At 37.1% G+C, this 18,289-nt stretch overlaps 1 protein-coding gene across 2 annotated transcripts in view; it reads left to right on the top strand.

Moving 5' to 3' along the window:
- Positions 1–12,791: 12,791 nt before the first annotated feature.
- sh2d3ca (SH2 domain containing 3Ca) overlaps positions 12,792–18,289 on the top strand; it is a 44,949-nt gene continuing 39,451 nt past the window's right edge. The window contains exons 1-2 of one of the 2 annotated variants that reach the window (XM_026219374.1): positions 12,792–12,937; positions 14,506–15,220. In XM_026219374.1, coding sequence (XP_026075159.1) covers positions 12,919–12,937; positions 14,506–15,220 — 734 coding nt within the window. In that variant the 5' untranslated portion in view covers positions 12,792–12,918. The remainder of the gene's footprint in view (positions 12,938–14,505; positions 15,221–18,289) is intronic. The other variant, XM_026219375.1, reaches the window with a different exon arrangement.

Below are 18,289 nucleotides of genomic sequence, written 5' to 3'. Positions count from 1 at the left end.
CCCCAGTAAATACTGTATACTTCCTTTCTCTCTCCTTGTCTATTAAATAACGCTGTACCCTTCACAGCAGGACTTTACAGCTATACCAGCGCTAACCACTATAATCCATCATGAAAATTCAAGCTGGACTTTCCAGTAGAGATACCTTCCTATATTCACTTTAACCTGATAGCAAACCATACTGATCATCAGCAAAATAAATGCAAGAAAGCAAAATTCAAGTCAACGATAGTTTGAAAACGATCAGTATGCCTTCAGTTTACATTGGATGTTGTGAAATGTCAATTTGAACAGGCCTTAAACAAACATTTTCTTCATAAAGCATCGATAAGCCATAAAAAAACACAAATATTTTGTAGCCATGTTGACACATAATGCAGAATCGAAAAGCATACGTGGCCTTATTGATCAATTCTTCACATGATATCTCTCTGGTCTTTTATAGGAGACAATTTGCCACCATGATGTAATTTTCCCAAGTGGTGGAGAGATGGTTGAATAATGCAGACACATTGATTGACAGATTGATTTAGAGAGAGAGAGGGGGCAGTTTTGCGATCAAGCTTCACGCCGGCCCTCTGAACCTCAGCGCATTTATTAGATTTGCACATTAATGTTTGATGACTTTGCTCATCCGCACCAGCACAAGCCAATCGGTTGCAGCCAAAGGCACTCAAGGTCAGATGGTGACGCATCACTTCCCCCGTGGAGGTGGGGGCAAGGGCTTGGGAGGGGAAGGGCAGGGTGTCACCTCTACAACCTATCAGCCAATAAGAGGCCCAGCAGGGTGCATTGTGACAGTATGCAGGGCTCATGTGATCGTGATATATGATATACATTACACCCCAACTCCACTGCACTGAGTCTGGAGAGGTGATTATGTGTTTGGGAGGATGGGCGCCAAAACAACTGACCTTATTTGTCCAGTCAACACATTTCACAATTCGCTGTGAAGGGGATGCACTTCATCTTTATCCTGAGGTGTGAGAAAAGAAAGAGACAGATGAATGTTTGATGGGTATAAAAGAAGACAGAGAGCAGGAAATGGTGAGAGATCTTGAGAATAGTGACACACAGAGAATGCTGAGAAAGATTATGCTACTTAAAAACCAGCTTGATTTTCTGTGCAGCATTCTGCTGGTTAGTGCTGGTCTTGCTGGGGGAGCATCATGGCTCATACATGCTTTAACAACTTTACCTGTACAGACTGTAAGTGGATCACAAGGAGACCTCAGCAAGTTTACAAAGGCGCCTCAAGATGACCTGAAATAAGACAAAACAAGTACTGAAATAAGCTAAAACAACTACAAATAGAAATATTTTTCTATTGATTTATAGAAACATTTATGTGAATTAATTACATATTAAAATGGCAGTGGACAATTTTGTAAAGAATAAAGTAGTTATGCCAAGCTGTCTGATATTATATTGGCTAGAAATCGTCAGTAAAAATCATTATAAAAATCCTTGTCCAGTAAATTATGAATGACTGGAAAAGTCATATTAATTGGTTGAAAAGAGTAGGATCCCTGAAGAACATTCAGCTTTTAATTTTGAGAATTCTAACATTTATTTAAATTTGTAGGCTAATTATTTTAGTTACCTATATCAGTAATTCATTTTATAAGTTTAATGATGGATTTAATATATATACTTCAGTTTAACAGACTTCACACTAACTGCTATATAAATTCTAATAAAATTGGCTCCTATAGTGCAACTAAGCCAAAAGTTTTTTTTTCTTTCTAATGACAGTTCTTGCCAGAGGCAATGCTGTGCAATTAGAATCAGGGCTAAAGTAACCTGGTGGGAACACCGGCATTCCAAAACAACATATGCTGTTGACCGGCCATGCTGGCCTTTTTAGCAGGGATTAAACTTGGACGAGATGAAAGTGTTTAAGACAAGAGGAGATAGAAAGAGGAATCCATTTGGAATGTGGCACACTGCATCTGTGTCTACAGTCTTCTGGCACTGGAGGCATTTGGAGATGGAGATTTTCCTTGAAGTCGTATGTCGACGCTCGCCAAGAATAAAGCCTCCATCTGACACTCAAAGGTAAAATGTGAAGCCAAAACTCCTGCAGGCAGAGTCCTCAAAAACTTTAGCACCACCCTGCTGCGTGGTGCTTTATAAAACTCAGACCATCTGTTTCACTGTTATATGGCCATCTCTCTCCACACCAGCTCTCAAAGGTCCTGCCATCTATCCAAAACTAAGAAAACTTAACAAAAAGCTGAGATCAACATGTGCTTCCTGATGCAGTTCCACTTTGAGACCCTCTGGTTCCAGAGGTGGAGCTCCCTGTAAATATACTTCCACCCCCTTTCAAAAGGCTCGACCTACAAATCCCCAATTGGGCAAATGTTTAACAACAATCTCCTAGTCTAGAAACAAACATTACCTCCTCCACAGCAGGACTTCCCCACTCTCAGAGGTCCTGCCATCAATCCAAACTAAGATCACTTAACAAAAAGCTGAGATCAGCATAAACTTCCTTATGCAGCTCTGCTGTAGGGACCCTCTGGTCTCAGAGGCAGAGCTCCCTGTAAATATACTTCTTCCCTTTTAAAAAAAATCAACGTACAAATCCCCCTTATTGGGCAAATGTAAAAAATCAAACCTCTCCTAGAAACATTGCCTCAGGTCAGCTTTCAGAGGTCTCGCCATCCATCCAAAATAAAGGACACGTTACAAAAAGGTGAGATCAACATAAGCTCCCTGATGTTGCTCCACCATGAGGCTCCCTGGTGCCAGAGGTGGAGCACACTGTAAATATACTTTGTCCCCTTGGGAGAAGTTTAACCTACAAATCCTCTATAACAGAGTACAAACTTCATAATCACGGGAAGAAGGAGGCGGGAACAGGCGAACATTAAAAGAAAAGTTTAATTAAAAAAATAAACACAAAACAGCATGACAGCCCCTCATGGACGACTGTCGCGCACAACAAAAACCAAACACAAAATAAAACCCAGGCCTGGTCCTCTCTTCTCTGTCGTCGTTCCTCTTTTGTATCCTTCTGATCTCCTCCGTGTGACTCGAGACCGGTGAGTGGAGCAGGTGTCGCTCATTTAACCAATCACTCAAACAGCCTCGCTCCGTTTCCACGGCTCTCGGCCCCACCCCACTCGACACATCCCCCATTTGGCTAATGTTTAACAACACTCTCCTAGCCTAAAAACTAATGTTGCCTCCTCCACAATAGGACTTTCCATTCCTCAGAGGTCTTGCCATCAATGCTGAGATCAGCATGAGTTCCACCATTATGAGACCCCCTGATCACAGAGGCTAAGAGTTCCTACCCCTTTCAAAAAGCTCAATCTTGAAACCCCAAAGTGGATCTCATTCGACAAATGTTTAACAACTCTTACCTAGCCTAGAAACATTACACCCTCCACAGCAGGACTTTTTAGCTCTCAGAGATCCAGCCATACATCTGCAGCTAAAATCAGCATGTGCTCCCTGATGCACCTCCACTGTGAGACCCCCTAGTCCCAGAGGCGGAGCTGCACAACGAGCCCCAGTAAATATACTACCTTTCTCTTTTTAGGGGCTTGATCTACAAATCCCCCAGTGGATCCTAATGGGCAAATGATTAACAACACACCCTGGCCCCATCTCACCGCCTCCACACACACACATACCAAATTCACACTGCATAAATCCTTCGTCCCCGTTGCTTGGCTGACAGGTAGCATCACCTAGGGAAGGCAGAGGCAGCAGAGCGAAAGAGAAATAACACAGCTGCAGCTGCTTTCCACAGCCTCATCATGCACAATCACAACAACTGGCACCACAAAAAGGAACATGAGCTCTGAAATGTCAGCAGGCATCGTAAATTACAGGACACAGCGGAGAGGCAGTTACACACCAGTGCCTGCATGCAGATGAGGACAAAATAGAGCGATAATGGGAGAAGGATCTGCTGCAGCACTTCTTTATTTAAAGAATCAGCTGATTAATTTCAATCAATACAGACAGTTGATTGGCTAATTTAAATAGTGAAATATTCATGGCATAGACCTGTAAATGGCTGCGTTGATAGATATGTACAATGTAAAATAATGAAAATGGCATTTCGTGCAGAAAATACACTGAGAAGTTTTTTTTTTCTTAGTATTATGTCACGTTCCAGCTTAATCTATGAATATGGCAAAAACATAAATATAATGTAACATGTTCTCTTGTTTACACATAATATATTTTGAATCATTATTATTATTTTTACTTCATAGGCAAATGATTTTCTTTTTTAAGCATAAACTACATTTTATTCTGTTTATTATATAAAAGGCACAGAGGACAATATCATTGGAATCATATTTTTTTTTTTTATGAATTCCCACCTGATAAGCAATAAAAACACTGACAGCTCTTGAGAATTTAAAGTGACTGACAAAACTGCAGTGCGTGCTTATAAAACAGAACTATATTGTGCATTGGTGTGGATGCTAGTTATTGTTATAGTCACCAGTATGCAAATATTACAATAACATCATTGTTAGTCAGACATTTTAGGGAATAGCTCACACAAAAATTTACATTTTGTCACCATTTTTCTATTGAACATAAAAGAAGATACTTTAATGAATGTGGTGATTAAATAATTGCTGGTATGGGAAAAATAAAAAACTAAGTCGTTTTTTTTTTTCAGAATTTGCATTTTTGGGTGAACTGTATATCATTCAATCAATATCATATACAATTTAGCATTAACATTTCTAAATAGATGCATAGTACAAGAGTCAGTCAGCAGCTTAAGCTATATCAGTTGCAGAAATGTAAAACCTAAATAGTTAAATCCCCAATGAGGATGTTTGAGAAATATCAATACAGTGCAGCCTTGCAAGCATCGTAAATGTCAGTTTGTCTTACATCTGGCACCAAACCCAATCTTTCTTACTCGTGTGGCTTTTGACCCTTGAGTTACTGTGTCCTCTCCTGAGAAATCATTTGCTCTTCCATGTGTTCCTGCTCATGACACTCCAGGGACAAAGACACGACTCTGTCAACACAGAGAGCATCTTTTACAAGGCAAAAAAAATAATCACATGTTGTGTTTTTTATTTTTACCAAACATGGTAGACTCAGGATCTTTCTCTAATATCAGCCAAAGGCTTTTTTTTTTTTTTCATCAAGCAGGTAAAAATCGTCTATAAAAGTAACAGCACACCTCATATGATTTGAGATATGAACTGAATAACCCATCAAGTATGAGCAATAGTTGTCATGTTGGCCAAAATTATTAGTTTTTGTAATTGGACAGCTGTGTTAATGTGCAAAAAGCAATATTAATCAAAGTTGATGCAGTGGCAATGGTATAGCAAACAGAAAGAGCTCCATCATGTGGTAAGCACTGTGATATTGCAGAAAGGTACAGTATGCACATAATATACAGTATGTATACTAAAAACATTATGTGAAAGTATGTTACTAGTATGTTGCACATTAAAACAAATAGGCTATTTCTTTATGAAATTATAATTGTTCCAGAAACTACACAGTATTTCATTGTCACATTACAGTGTATGTGCATTTTTTATGGAATGTTATGCATGAAAACTCTGTATTATTAATCAGATATCAATAAAATAGACCGTTTTAGGCGGTCTGTGACTAAGCTCTGTAGACAGCAAAGATGAATCTGACTGAGGAGCCACTGCTAGCCAATCAAAAGACTTTGAGGCGTTGTCAGTCATTTTTGATGGTTTGGATGTGCTGATGTGTCTGTAGAGGGCGGGATTTTGAAGAGACTTGAGAATTGCTGAATTCAGAAATGCATATTAGCATAATGCTCTAATAATTTTATCATTTCATTCTATGGCAGGAGTAATAGTATGCTACATGTAGTTTCCGAATTCAGCAAACATCTGCTGAAGTCCGACATATTATTAATTATTATTAAAATACTAGGTACTGTAGGCATATTGTTTTAAAAAATAAAATAAAAAAGTGACAGTTAAGTTACTTAAACTTAATACAAATTAAAACACACCTTATACACACTGTATACTGCACAGATAGTAAAGGTATTCTGTTGTAAATGCTATGCGCTCACACACACACACACGTTTTCTGCAGAGCTGTTGTAGGTAGAGTGAGTAATCTGACAGTCAATAAAGCTTGTCCTAGATATCATGTAATTGTCTCTGCTCTGCAATCAGAGCTCATTTTCATCGAGTGCCCCTCACTAGAGTGTTCATCGCCTAGTGGTTTACGACTGAAGCCTTTAGCTAAAAGGTTAGCGTTTTGATCAGGGGGCTGATGAGAAATGGGAATTAACCAGCGACTAAACTAATCTAAGATCTGTGTTTCCTGAATTAGTAGTCAGTGTGTGTGTGTGTTTGTGCGGAGAGACCCATGGCTCTAACATTAGTTTAAATGTCTCTCAAATGAATCATCCGACCTTATGTGCTGCATGCACACACACACAGGAATGAGTCTCGCTCTCTGGATGAGCGTGTAGGTGGGAAGCAAAGACATGGGGGAAGAGACCTTTGTGAGGCATAAAGGTAATTTCTAATGTCACAATAATTAGCATGAAGTGTGATATAATTATGTGTATTTGGAAACTCAGATATTTCGTACAGTGTGTTTATGTGTGAAAGTGTGCATTCTGGGTGTAGATCTTGTGGGATAAAAAACACAGGAACCTTTTGTGTTTCAGCTTTTTACATCAGAATAAAGTTTGATAGAATAAAAATTATTCATGTTGCCAAGCACAAAAAGCAAGCATGAGTCACACCAACATAAGTTGTTGTTTTGTTCCCGCAATTTACATCTGATCTATGACTCAGTTAAAAAACCCAAAACAATTACATAGTGTATAATACTGAAAGTGCAGAAAATTCAGATATTTTTAAAGGGTTGAAGCTAACTACAACCAAAAAATAAATAAATAAATAAAAGTGTAACTTACTATAATTTAAATGTATGTACTGTTAGTCGGAACAAACTGATTTTATTTCATTTTTTACATTTTTTTACCATATACCATACTAATTTTGGATTTGAATGTAAATTACAATTACAACTCTTAACAGAATAGTTCACAAAAAAAAACAAAAAAAAAAAACTCACCAGTGGATCCTCTGCAGTGAATGGGTGCCATCAGAATAAGAGTCCAAACAGCTGATAATGTCATTTGAAAAGCTGCATGTTTGCAAGAAAAAAATCCATCATAAGGCATTTTAACTTATACTTTAACCGTTGCTTCCCGCCAAACTTTGGTTCATAATTCATAACAGCATGTTCTTTTCTTTATCTACGTCTTGGATAAATCTTGGTCAGTTTATAGCATTTTCCTTTTTTTACTATTCCTTTAAGTTGTCTTTGTTAGAGCAAAATCACACAAATAAGTACAGAGTAACAACATCTACATACTATACAGTAGGATTTTGAAAATTAGTTGCTTGTTAATATGCATAATTCACTGCATTTTGTTTTAATGCAATGGCTATTGTGAATACATTTTGCATTTGTCAAGAATATAATTAAGGAATCAAGATTTTCAAATGAGAAATGTGAAATTTGCAGAAATTAATTAAGACAATGAGAATGCACTACAGTGTCTAAAGTAGATGATGTCTTGAAATGAATTTATCCTGTTTATTTCTGTACCGGTCAGAAACATTCATTATTTTGAAAGGTATTTTGGCCTAAATCTCCTTAGAAGTGATTTTGGTCCGACTGGGATGTTTTTTTGGACAACTGCCCTGAAGTCAAGACAACATATTTAGTTGAGGTAACAAATGTAACTCTCCTTCGTTACACTTTGTATTTTTGTATTTATTTTTTCGCTTGCATTTTTGACATCTTTTTGCCATCTGCAAGCACAAAACATCTACCCGAAGTTCTCCTTTAAAAGATGCTGGCCTATAATCAATCATTCATTTCATACATTTTGACATTAGCTCATAAACTTGAGGCCTATAAATCTATTATTTTCTTGTGATCTTGTGATAAAACATAATTTCCTGAAAGTTCAGCAAGAACCCTTTCAAATGTAAAGATAAAAAAAATGTGCATACCATTAACATTATTAATATACAGGCATAATTCATTCTTACAATTGTGTGTTTATATTAAACTTTCATTTTGGTGAAGTTTAAGAGATGTCGAGGACACATAATAATTTAAAATAAATCATCTCATCTCTAACTTAAATGTGAGCAGCGATCACTTTCACCTCGCCCCAGCCTCTTTATCCAGCGCTAGTTGTGCATGACATATTAATATCCTGAATGTAGGGTTAGTCTAGGTCCAAATGATGTAAGAACAAGAAATAATCCATGAGCAGACACCTCACTATCCATGAATAAGGAATAAAGGAGACATTACTGATGTTTGAGAAGTATTAAAAGGAACGCTTGTACAAAAATAAAAACAACAACTACAAAAACTGTAATTTAAAACCCTCTCATTGTTAAATGATCTGACTGGCACCCTGCATTAATCCAAGACTCACCCGACGGAGTTAATCTAATCGAACAAATTTAGAGATTACATCACTTGCTCACCAACGCATGGTCTGCAGTGAATGGGTGCCGTCAGAATGAGAGTCCAAACAGCTGATAAAAACATCACTCCAGTCCATCAGTTATTGTCTTGTGATGCAAAAAGCTGCATGTTTGTATAAGAAACAAATCCATCAAGACGTTTTTAATTTATAACCTTTTCTTCTGGCTAAAATATGAGTCCATAATTCATAATAACGCTTCCTCCAGTGAAAAGTCCATTCCCCTGTTGTCCTCTCACATCACAATCCACAAACATATTTGTTTAGAACAGTTTTTTTGCTTGTAAATGGTGATTGAGCTGTGCATATTTCTCTCCTGATTCAGTTAAGATTACTTTTTCACTGGAGAAAGCAATGTTATGGATTAAGGATATTTTAGCCAGAAGCAACGGTTTGAACTTAAAAATGTTTTAATGGTGGATTTGTTTCTTACAAACACACAGTTTTGCGTTTCACAAGATGTTAACTGATAGTCTGATTGAATGGATTATTTGTGGATTTTTGTGATGTTCTGACATTCTGACAGCACCCATTCACTGCAGAATATCCAATGGCGAGAAAGTGATGTAATGCTACATTTCTCCAAATCTTTTCCAATGAAGAAATAAACTCATCTACATCTTGAATAGCCTAATGGTGAGCACATTTTCAGGAAATTTTTTGGTTGAACTATTCCCTTAAACTAAGCAGATAAACACTAAAAAAACAAAATAAACAATATGTGATTACATACTTGATGATATTCAGTTCACACTTTTTCTTGTGTGATATTGCTTAATTAACATCTTGTCTATGCATTTCTAACAGAAACATCGAAAGCTTTAACCTTTTGGATTCAATAGCCGATGAAAAGCATCTGTAAAGTGACAGTCAGTCACACAAAAGAAACAGCACTGGACTCTTGCCTCCTCGACTGAGTCATAAAAACACAATGTGTGAGTTCAGTCTTGAGCTGAGCCTCAGGGAGCGAATGGTTCTTCAAATCCCTTTATCAGAGAACGCACAATTTTTCAAATTAGATTCATCATACTTGTTTTTCCTCCTTATCTTCATAGCTTCTGTTTTATCTGTTGATAGGAATAGCGAGGGAGAGAGACGAGCAGGACTATCTGTAAACACAGCAAAAGTGCACACTACTGAGTGTTCGATTTAAGAATATGATGCTTAACCTCAGCCCTTAAAGAGCTGATGTCATTTATAAGTTCCCGAAAAGTGCTTTTTAGTCCCTTTAAATAATATGAATCTGGCTGTGAGATCAGACTCAGGAAGCAAATCTGCTAATGTCCCAATTAAGTTATTAAAATGTTTTTTCTGAAACTCCTGGTTTTATGTTTTAATACACTTATTTATTTTTTATTGATTTATTTTCGCAGACATTAAGAGAACATTTTTGGGGTACATGTGTAGCTTTAAATATCCATGTGCAGCATCATCTCTGAAGTGCTTTCCATTACCATCTGTCATCTCCTGTGAATCAGACCTGCACATTTAACACAGAAATATATGCTGGGTTATGTCAAAGATGTTGATGTGAACAGCACTCTTCGTGTCACTCTAGCCCTCTAGTTTCCGTAATTTTCCCTTTTATCCCTTTTTCTGCATAAGTGGAACTAAGTTTAGATATTCCGCTTGAGAGTACGTCTGATGTAGGAGATTCTGCTTTAAATCAAAGCTTAAATTATTCTGCTTCGGGACGTTTTTATGGGAGTTAAAGGTTCTTTATGGAATCAAAAGATTTTTTGTTATTATAAAAACCCTCAGTTGCTCAACCCCCAACATTCCTTATTTACACTTAGCCTGTATTTATGTTTTTGTACACATATTTGACCAAAAAATCCGAAGAGATGTCAGATATTACCAGCTGCCCATTACAAAATCATTATAGGAGCATAGTCTAGGAATATGTTATGTTGTAAAATATCTACTAATGAAATTCGATTTAAAACCAATACAGATCTCATATAGCTCTGTCTCTGCAACTTTAGCCGTGCTCCACTTGACAAACTGTCATTTATTTCTCGAAAGCCTCCAGTCATGAAGTTATTTACAGGCTTGTCATTTACAAGACGTGCAGTAATGTTCAATGACTTCATTCTAGCCAATTGATTTGTGCCTAATTTTGCTCCTAATTTGGTGCACATTAAACCAACTCAAGGCTAATAGGCTGCTAATATATTGCTAATTAGCATCTGTGGAGCACGTGAGTGTGGTAGGTGAGTGTACTTGGACCGCTGCTGTCCTCTAGTGGTCAGATAGGTCACTGCATTACTGCATAGTGTCAGTCACAGCTGTGCCCCAGTTTGAATACTAGAAACTAAGTCTAAACTATGCTAAAATAAAAAAAATTGGGTTTTAGCATGTAGCTAAATTATCTTACAATTATAAATCATTAAAACAAAAAAAATACAACTTAAACAGTACATAACAGTATATAAAGAGTATACCTCCAGCAGTTTTTTAGTACTTTTATCGTTTTTATATATATATTATATTTATTTTACTTTAATTAAATGTTTAGTATTTTGTGCTTTTGTCATTTTAAACAAAAATATTTGTAAATAGTTTTTTTTTTTTCAGTTACAAATTAGTACTTAAACCTATTTTAGTTGGATGACAATGCGACATTTTAAAATTTTAATTTAGAGTAAGTTTTTCCACAATATTTGATCAATTAACAAACATGTTTTTAATAGTTTTAGTTAACAATGCTCATGTCCAGGCACCTCTGATATACCATTTTACAAAACAATAAATTGAGACACTATAATCTTGCATGTTGTGAAGTATAGTATGCAAATTTGAAGATTGAGATATTTGATGTGTACGTCTAACATTTAACAATTAACACCATGCATTTGGACAAAAAAACTGCACATGTTGAAATCAAGCACAGCATCAGTGTCTCATATCAGATGCAACATTTAGTAGATTATGTCCTTATAGTTCAAACCAAATTCAAGACACTTGTGGTATGAGAAAATAGATATGAAAGGTATCATCAATAGTAATGTGATCTGTGTGACTATATCTTTAAAACTGAGATTTCAGGGCAACTTAGCTTTTATATGTTACAGTATAAAATGCAGACACAATAGAAACTAGCAACACCCTTTTACACTTCTCACTTTCGCTCTCGGTATCACAAACAGACCCTCGTGCACTGCTCACATTCATGCAGGAAGTAAGCTCGAAGCAGATCGCAAGAAAGGAAGTGGGATGCAACACATTTATAACCAATACTGTTGCTTCTTCTGCAAATGTATCTGGTCTGCTATTGTACATGTGAAGATGAAGATCAGTCCTCCGAACACTGTAGGTTTTTAGCCACAGCTCACTCCATAGACATCATACATTTATGTATTTTAAAAATAAAAATAAAAAATCATTGAAATATGGCATTTAAATAAATATATAAATCAAGTTATAATGCAATGAAGAAGAAATGTATATATTGTTCCATATCCTAATTACAGTTTATTTTTGCCTAATTATGCTCATAATTTTGACACATTAATCTCAACTCAGATTAATAAATAAGACACAATGAAGATGCAATGTCACTGACATTATGAATGGCTTCATAACTTAATTACTGCTTAGATTTGCATAATTTTGCTCATAATTTGGTGCACAATAAACTCAAGGTCAATAAATATATTAATTAAATAAATAAATAAAGTTATGACAAAGGAAGAAATGTCCCTTATATTATGTATTGTTTCATTACTTAATTACAAACTGTTTATTTTTGCCTAATTTTGCTCATCATTTGGTGTGCATTCAACTCAACTCAAGGCCAGAAAACAAATAATAAATAAAATGAATAAATAAAGTCATGCTGTGATGAAGCAAAAAATATTTATATGCTAAGATTAAAAATATTTTTCGAATGTGAAATTTACTTTGTTGTACCTTTGTACTAAATTTCAGAAGTGGCATATACAAGCTACAAAAAAACTGTTTTTATAATAAGGTAATGTGAATAAAAGTTGAAAGATATAAAGTATTAAATATCATAGTATAAGGTGATGCACATTTTGTTAGACGTCATTTCATTCAGTCTTAGATTGAGACTGAATGCAGAAACTGAGATACAATGTCACCTTTGACAGAGTGACCCACGAAGCTCTCCCGAATGTCAACATCCAGTGCTATTGAGTAAATATGGCATTACTGGTAAGTACAGATCACATGTATCCGCCCAGCAACCACAGGAAGTCCTTTTGCTGCTGCTGCTACTTACACAGCATCAGCCTTGTGCAGCGGAAGTGCACACTACACACACACACACACACAGACACAGACAAACACACCTACAAGAGCAAGAAGTGAAGACTTGTGGCTCCCCGTCCCGGAAAAGACCGTCTGCATCCTGTCGGACACAGGAGAGAGAAACCATGATTAAACGCAAACTAAGTGAGTATATTTGACTGAGCGGCTCCTTCGTACTGCCGTGAGGTTTCTTATTGTGGTTAAAGTCTCTGGTCGGTTAAGCAAGACTAATAAAGATCAAAATGCATTAAATAATGCCCCAGTGTCCTTGTCGAAGCTATCACTGAGTTAAAAAGGAGCAGTTTGTTGAAATTATTGATTTTTATAATGGCCTTAAAGGCTAATGTTCCTCTTTTATGAAGGTTGGTGTATTTGAAGGCAGTGGTGCATAGACACTGATGCGTTTTTAAGAGGCTTTTTGTCGTTTTGTTTCACATGCCTTGAGGTAAAACCAAAGCCGGGATCATTCTGAGGACAGTGATGGGATATGGGAATACTGTAATGACATTTGGGGATTCAACTGCACAAAGCGAATGAATGTACTTTAGACTAGATCAATATTAGCCGAAATGAACATCGAAAACAAACTCATGATTCAAATAAAAGTCATTTATATTAGATCCGTTGGAGTATTATAAGGTCGGAGTATATGGGATATATGGATAAACTGCATCTGAGAGATGTATTTTAATATTGTGTGATACAATGAGAAAATACTTGTAAAAGCACAGTCATTAAAAACACACATCGGCAGGAAAAGTGAAAACCACAAAAGAAAAAGATCTCAAATCAGTAATATATATTCACTGGTAAGTTATTATGTCTATCATTCCAGAACAACAAAGGGTCTTTAAAGTATAAAACATAACAATTAATTAAAAAATATTTAAATTACCCACATATGCCAATCTATTCCCAATCAAAATATAGATTATTCATCACATATTTATTGTACTCTTTGCCTTACTTAATGAGGTTAGTTGTCACAATGAAAACTAGAGCTGTCAAATCGATTAATCGCATCCCCCCAAAAATTCTGAAATATTGTTCATCTTAATCACTCAAAATTTGAAGGAATATAAGCTGTAAGTATAACACTGTTCCTTTAACATGTCTAACCACTTGGGCTTCAGTTTTTCCTCAGTTTGACCCAAATAAATTATAGTTGCTCTCATCGCTAGTGAACTTTGGACCAGTTCTCCTGTCTCCACACAACACGCTCTTCAAGGTTAAGTCAAGTCTTTTGAATTTTTCTGCTGATGAGAGGCTTTGTCACTGCAGAGTGCATTTTTAATCGGACTTCTCTTAAATGTGCCGAGACAGATCCTTACCGTGTTCGTTGCTGAACTGGAAAGCAATTCCACCTGCAGTGTTGAACCGATTCCCACTGAGAGTCTCTGCATTATCCTGTCTTCTTCTGCAGTTGTCTTATGTGGACGACCAGCCTTTTTGGGGAACTTGAATGAAATTTATGAGAAGCTGAAATGTTCAAATGGTTGTTTTAGGGGCTAAAGAGACCAATGCATTCTTCCCACAGAAGAGGACAGGCTACATGTTTCTTTCTCACATTGAAGGAAGTCTTGGTATGATTGGGACCCTAAAGTGTACAGCAAGCCCTATGTGCACCCTAAGCTAATATTATTTATTGTTTTACCAATGAGAGGTTAAGACTGAAAACCGTGCAGAGTTTAACCTGTTTTCTCGTTTCTCAGACTTCAAGTGGTTTGGTAGTCTCACCAGCCTCCGGCGAAAATCAGAAAACCAGAAGGACGATGTCAGAGAGGTGTCCACCGACGATATGGGCATGCATCCACGGAGCCCGAGCTATGCCAGCTCCAGTGAGATGTACACGCACATGGGCACCATGCCACGAAACCCGAAGAAGGACAAAAGCTTGAAGAAGAGCAGGTCCAAGGACAAGTGCAGCCTCAATCGGAGTCAAAGCATGAGACCTGCACAGGACCATGTAGTTGATTCCCCACTTCTCAGCGTCCTCTCCGGGAAGGGTCTGGAGGCCCTGGAGAGTCCCATCGCAGAGGACAAGCCAGCTGCAGGAACCAGAGATAATCCCATTCAGAACCGTGAACTTCCACCTCCACCGACTGTGGATGGACACTCAACAAAGCGGGAAGATGAAGAGAAGCCAGTAGATGACTCCAAGCTACATGTTGATCCGGCAAATGCATGTCCGGAAACTTCACCAGATCTAAGTGTGCCAGACATCCAGCCAGTGCTGCCCAAGAAGAGACATAAAGAAGGAGACACCTCCATGAAGCTGGATGCTGAGGAGCTGCAGATGGACGATAACCTGATTCAGTTACCTCCGAAACACGGCAGTCAGATGGAGCAAAAGCAAGCAGCATTGGAAGATGCCAAAAGAGGATCAGACTGCAAACAAGACAGTCAGGAAGAAAAAGAGCCGAACAGGTAAGAATCAGCTACTCTACGTTCCTTGATTCTTGAATCTGATCTTCATCGTTTGTTTTTACCCATTGAGTACAGTAGATACATTTAATAAATACAGTACCATTAACATTAAAGATGAAATACCTTTCACAATTCATTTTAATTGTATATTATTATGTATATTGAATGTGTGTCATGCTGAAAAAAAAAATAACAATAGTCACAGAATCTGTAATGGTTTTACAGGTTATAATGGGAATTGTATTGGTTTTAATGGAAACGGTAAAGGTACTGTATCTGCTGGTACCGTATTTTCCGGACTATAAGTCACACTTTTTTTTATAGTTTGGCTGGTCCTGCGACTTATAGTCAGGTGCGACTTATTTATCAAAATTCATTTGACATGAACCAAGAGAAAACATTACCGTCTCCAGCCGCCAGAGGGCGCTCTATGCTGCTCAATGCTCCTGTAGTCTAGACTGAAAACATATAGCGCCCTCTCGCGGCTGGAGACGGTAATGTTTTCTCTTGGTTCTATATATTTATGTTTTTTTCCTCATCATGACGTATTTTTGGACTGATGCGACTTATACCCAGGTGCGACTTATAGTCCGAAAAATACGGTAATTTGTCACCTTTTATTGGTGGCTTGTTAAAACCACTAAATCCTAATGGAATATGTCTCGAAATACACTACAGGAAAACAGTTTTTAATGGTTTTTAATGGTTTTAATGGTTAATAGTTGTATAATAGTTTGTATAATGGTATTTGTAGTGGAAACCATTAGAATTTCTGTCATGGTTTCTATTTTCAGTAGGGAAAGTGTTTTTAAGAAATGGATTTGTGACTAAATGTTTCAGAGGACAGCAATGTAACATGAATGCTATTGTTCCGACAAACAGCATGATATGCGAATGTGATTTTTACACAAAAGTTCAATATACAGGAAGTGAATATTGAACAACTAACAGTTTAAACAAAATACTGCAGTTAGTTTCTGTATTTTTGCAACACCATTCGTTCCAAACAAATCCAAAGCTGAATGGACCAGCGAGCAACATACCTGTAGACTAGTGTTTGTTCCTGAATCATTTAGAGTTTACGAACAAATCAACTGAATGAATGACTCGACATGCTCATGAAGACTATCACTTATCGCCACCTACTGGCATACGGATGCAACCCACAGTAACTGAAAAATATCCCAAGTGAAGTGAAACAAACAATGAAAAGCCCCAGTGCTGTTGGACTGTACTGTATATCTGTATATTAATAATGAAGCAAATTGAGACATTAGTGCACTACAGAAACTGCTGATAAATCAGATAGCTGCACTTTAACGTCAGATGAGACCAATCCTCGTGTCTGACCACATACCGTGACAGTGTGGCTTTATGATACAATTAAAGATGATCCCTGTACATGTACTACACCAGGACTGAAGTCATGCTTGAGAAGTTCTCATGAGATTGAGACCTGCTCTGTGCATTTACACATGCATTATTATACAGTTTATCTCAGGGGCACTAGACTCCTGTACGGTAATAACAAAAAAAGGAGTTTATTGACGTATGTTTGGGATTGGATATGTGAAAGTTTTTAGGTAATGATGGTGTTGGATATTCTCTTTTTACATGAGGCTTGCTCCACTGCTCAGTTCAGCCATATTTCTGGCTTGATGGCATGCAAATGGCTGGTAAGGAGGTCACACATCTGTGAATGTTTGTTCAGTGAGGTCAAACAGCGTTTCAGCAGTGACCCTCATCAATTCAGAATAGTCACATTAGCAGAGGTGGGTAGTAACGAGTTACATTTACTTCGTTACATTTACTTGAGTAATTTTTCGGGGTAACTAATACTTTTCGGAGTATATTTAAAGATGGGTACTTTATACTCTTACTTGAGTACATTTTTTGGGAAAAATCTGTACTTTTACTTCGTTACTGTGGGCGACGCCCCTCTCGTTACTTTATCTTAATGCAATAAATGCTTCAGTTTATTCCAAACGCGCCGTCTACTTTTCTTTGGGCAATGAGCGATGCCCATTCGCGAATGGTTCATTCTTTTGAGTCAACTCTGTTCAAAGGCTTGATCAAACCAATTGGCAAGCGAGTGAATTGGTTCATGAATCAGTTTGATTGAGTCGTTCAGTTCCATGCTGCACGCGCTGAGTTCTGAAGCGGTTCACTCAGAGTTGTAACGTTTAAGAATATTAGCAGCGTTGAAAACGGGGCTATGGAACTGCACTGAATTGAAAGCTAATCTGCAAAGGCTATTATTTGCTTGCGATGGAGATCCTTATTAGATGAACGCGTGTGCTGTCTACTGTTTAACAGGTAATAACTTGGGCTACATTCAATTACAGTACACGATACCACTGTGATATTAGTTTGTTGTACGTGTGTGGCTTATAACAGGTTGAATGCAGCTTCCAAAAGACAAAGAATAGCCGATTAAGATTTTATTAATTGTAATACAATCACACCAGTGCGAGTACGTTCAGCAAGTCATATCATCAGCTGCTAAATTCAGATCTGTGATCGCTTGCTGGCGCTGAGCCAGAGACAGACGCGTTTTTACAGCGCTGCGCATTATAACCAATCACACACGGTTCTGTTGAGCTTTTGAATGCAATGGCCAATCAGAGGCGTTCCGATGAGTCATCGCTGAAATGCCGGTGCTTCCTTCACTCGCTTACTGACTGAATACCTCTTTCTGCCAAATTCTCTCGTCAGAAACAACAAAGTGCAGATGTGTGTACGAATCTATAATTAAGATATTGATTTCACAGTGTTAACAGTTTCAGTGATTTTAATGGTAGTTTCTGAGAGTGAATGAAATCTAGACTGTCAGTGAAAATTATGTTTAATAATGTAAATGTTATTTGCTCTCTTTCTGAACAATGAAAGATTAGTAGCAATATTTATATCACATTAACTTTCAATGTTAAATTCACATTTAAAATAAAGTCAGTTGTATTAAAAATATGTTATGGCATGACACCTATATTTGTTACTTAAATAAACAGACAGGGTTTTATAATAAATTACATAAATTGGATTAAAGGCTGATGAAATATATACATTTAT

The sequence above is a fragment of the Carassius auratus genome, chromosome 35 (genome assembly GCF_003368295.1).
Source record: "Carassius auratus strain Wakin chromosome 35, ASM336829v1, whole genome shotgun sequence".
NCBI lineage: Eukaryota > Metazoa > Chordata > Actinopteri > Cypriniformes > Cyprinidae > Carassius > Carassius auratus.
This window is presented reverse-complemented; position numbering and strand designations above follow the sequence as displayed.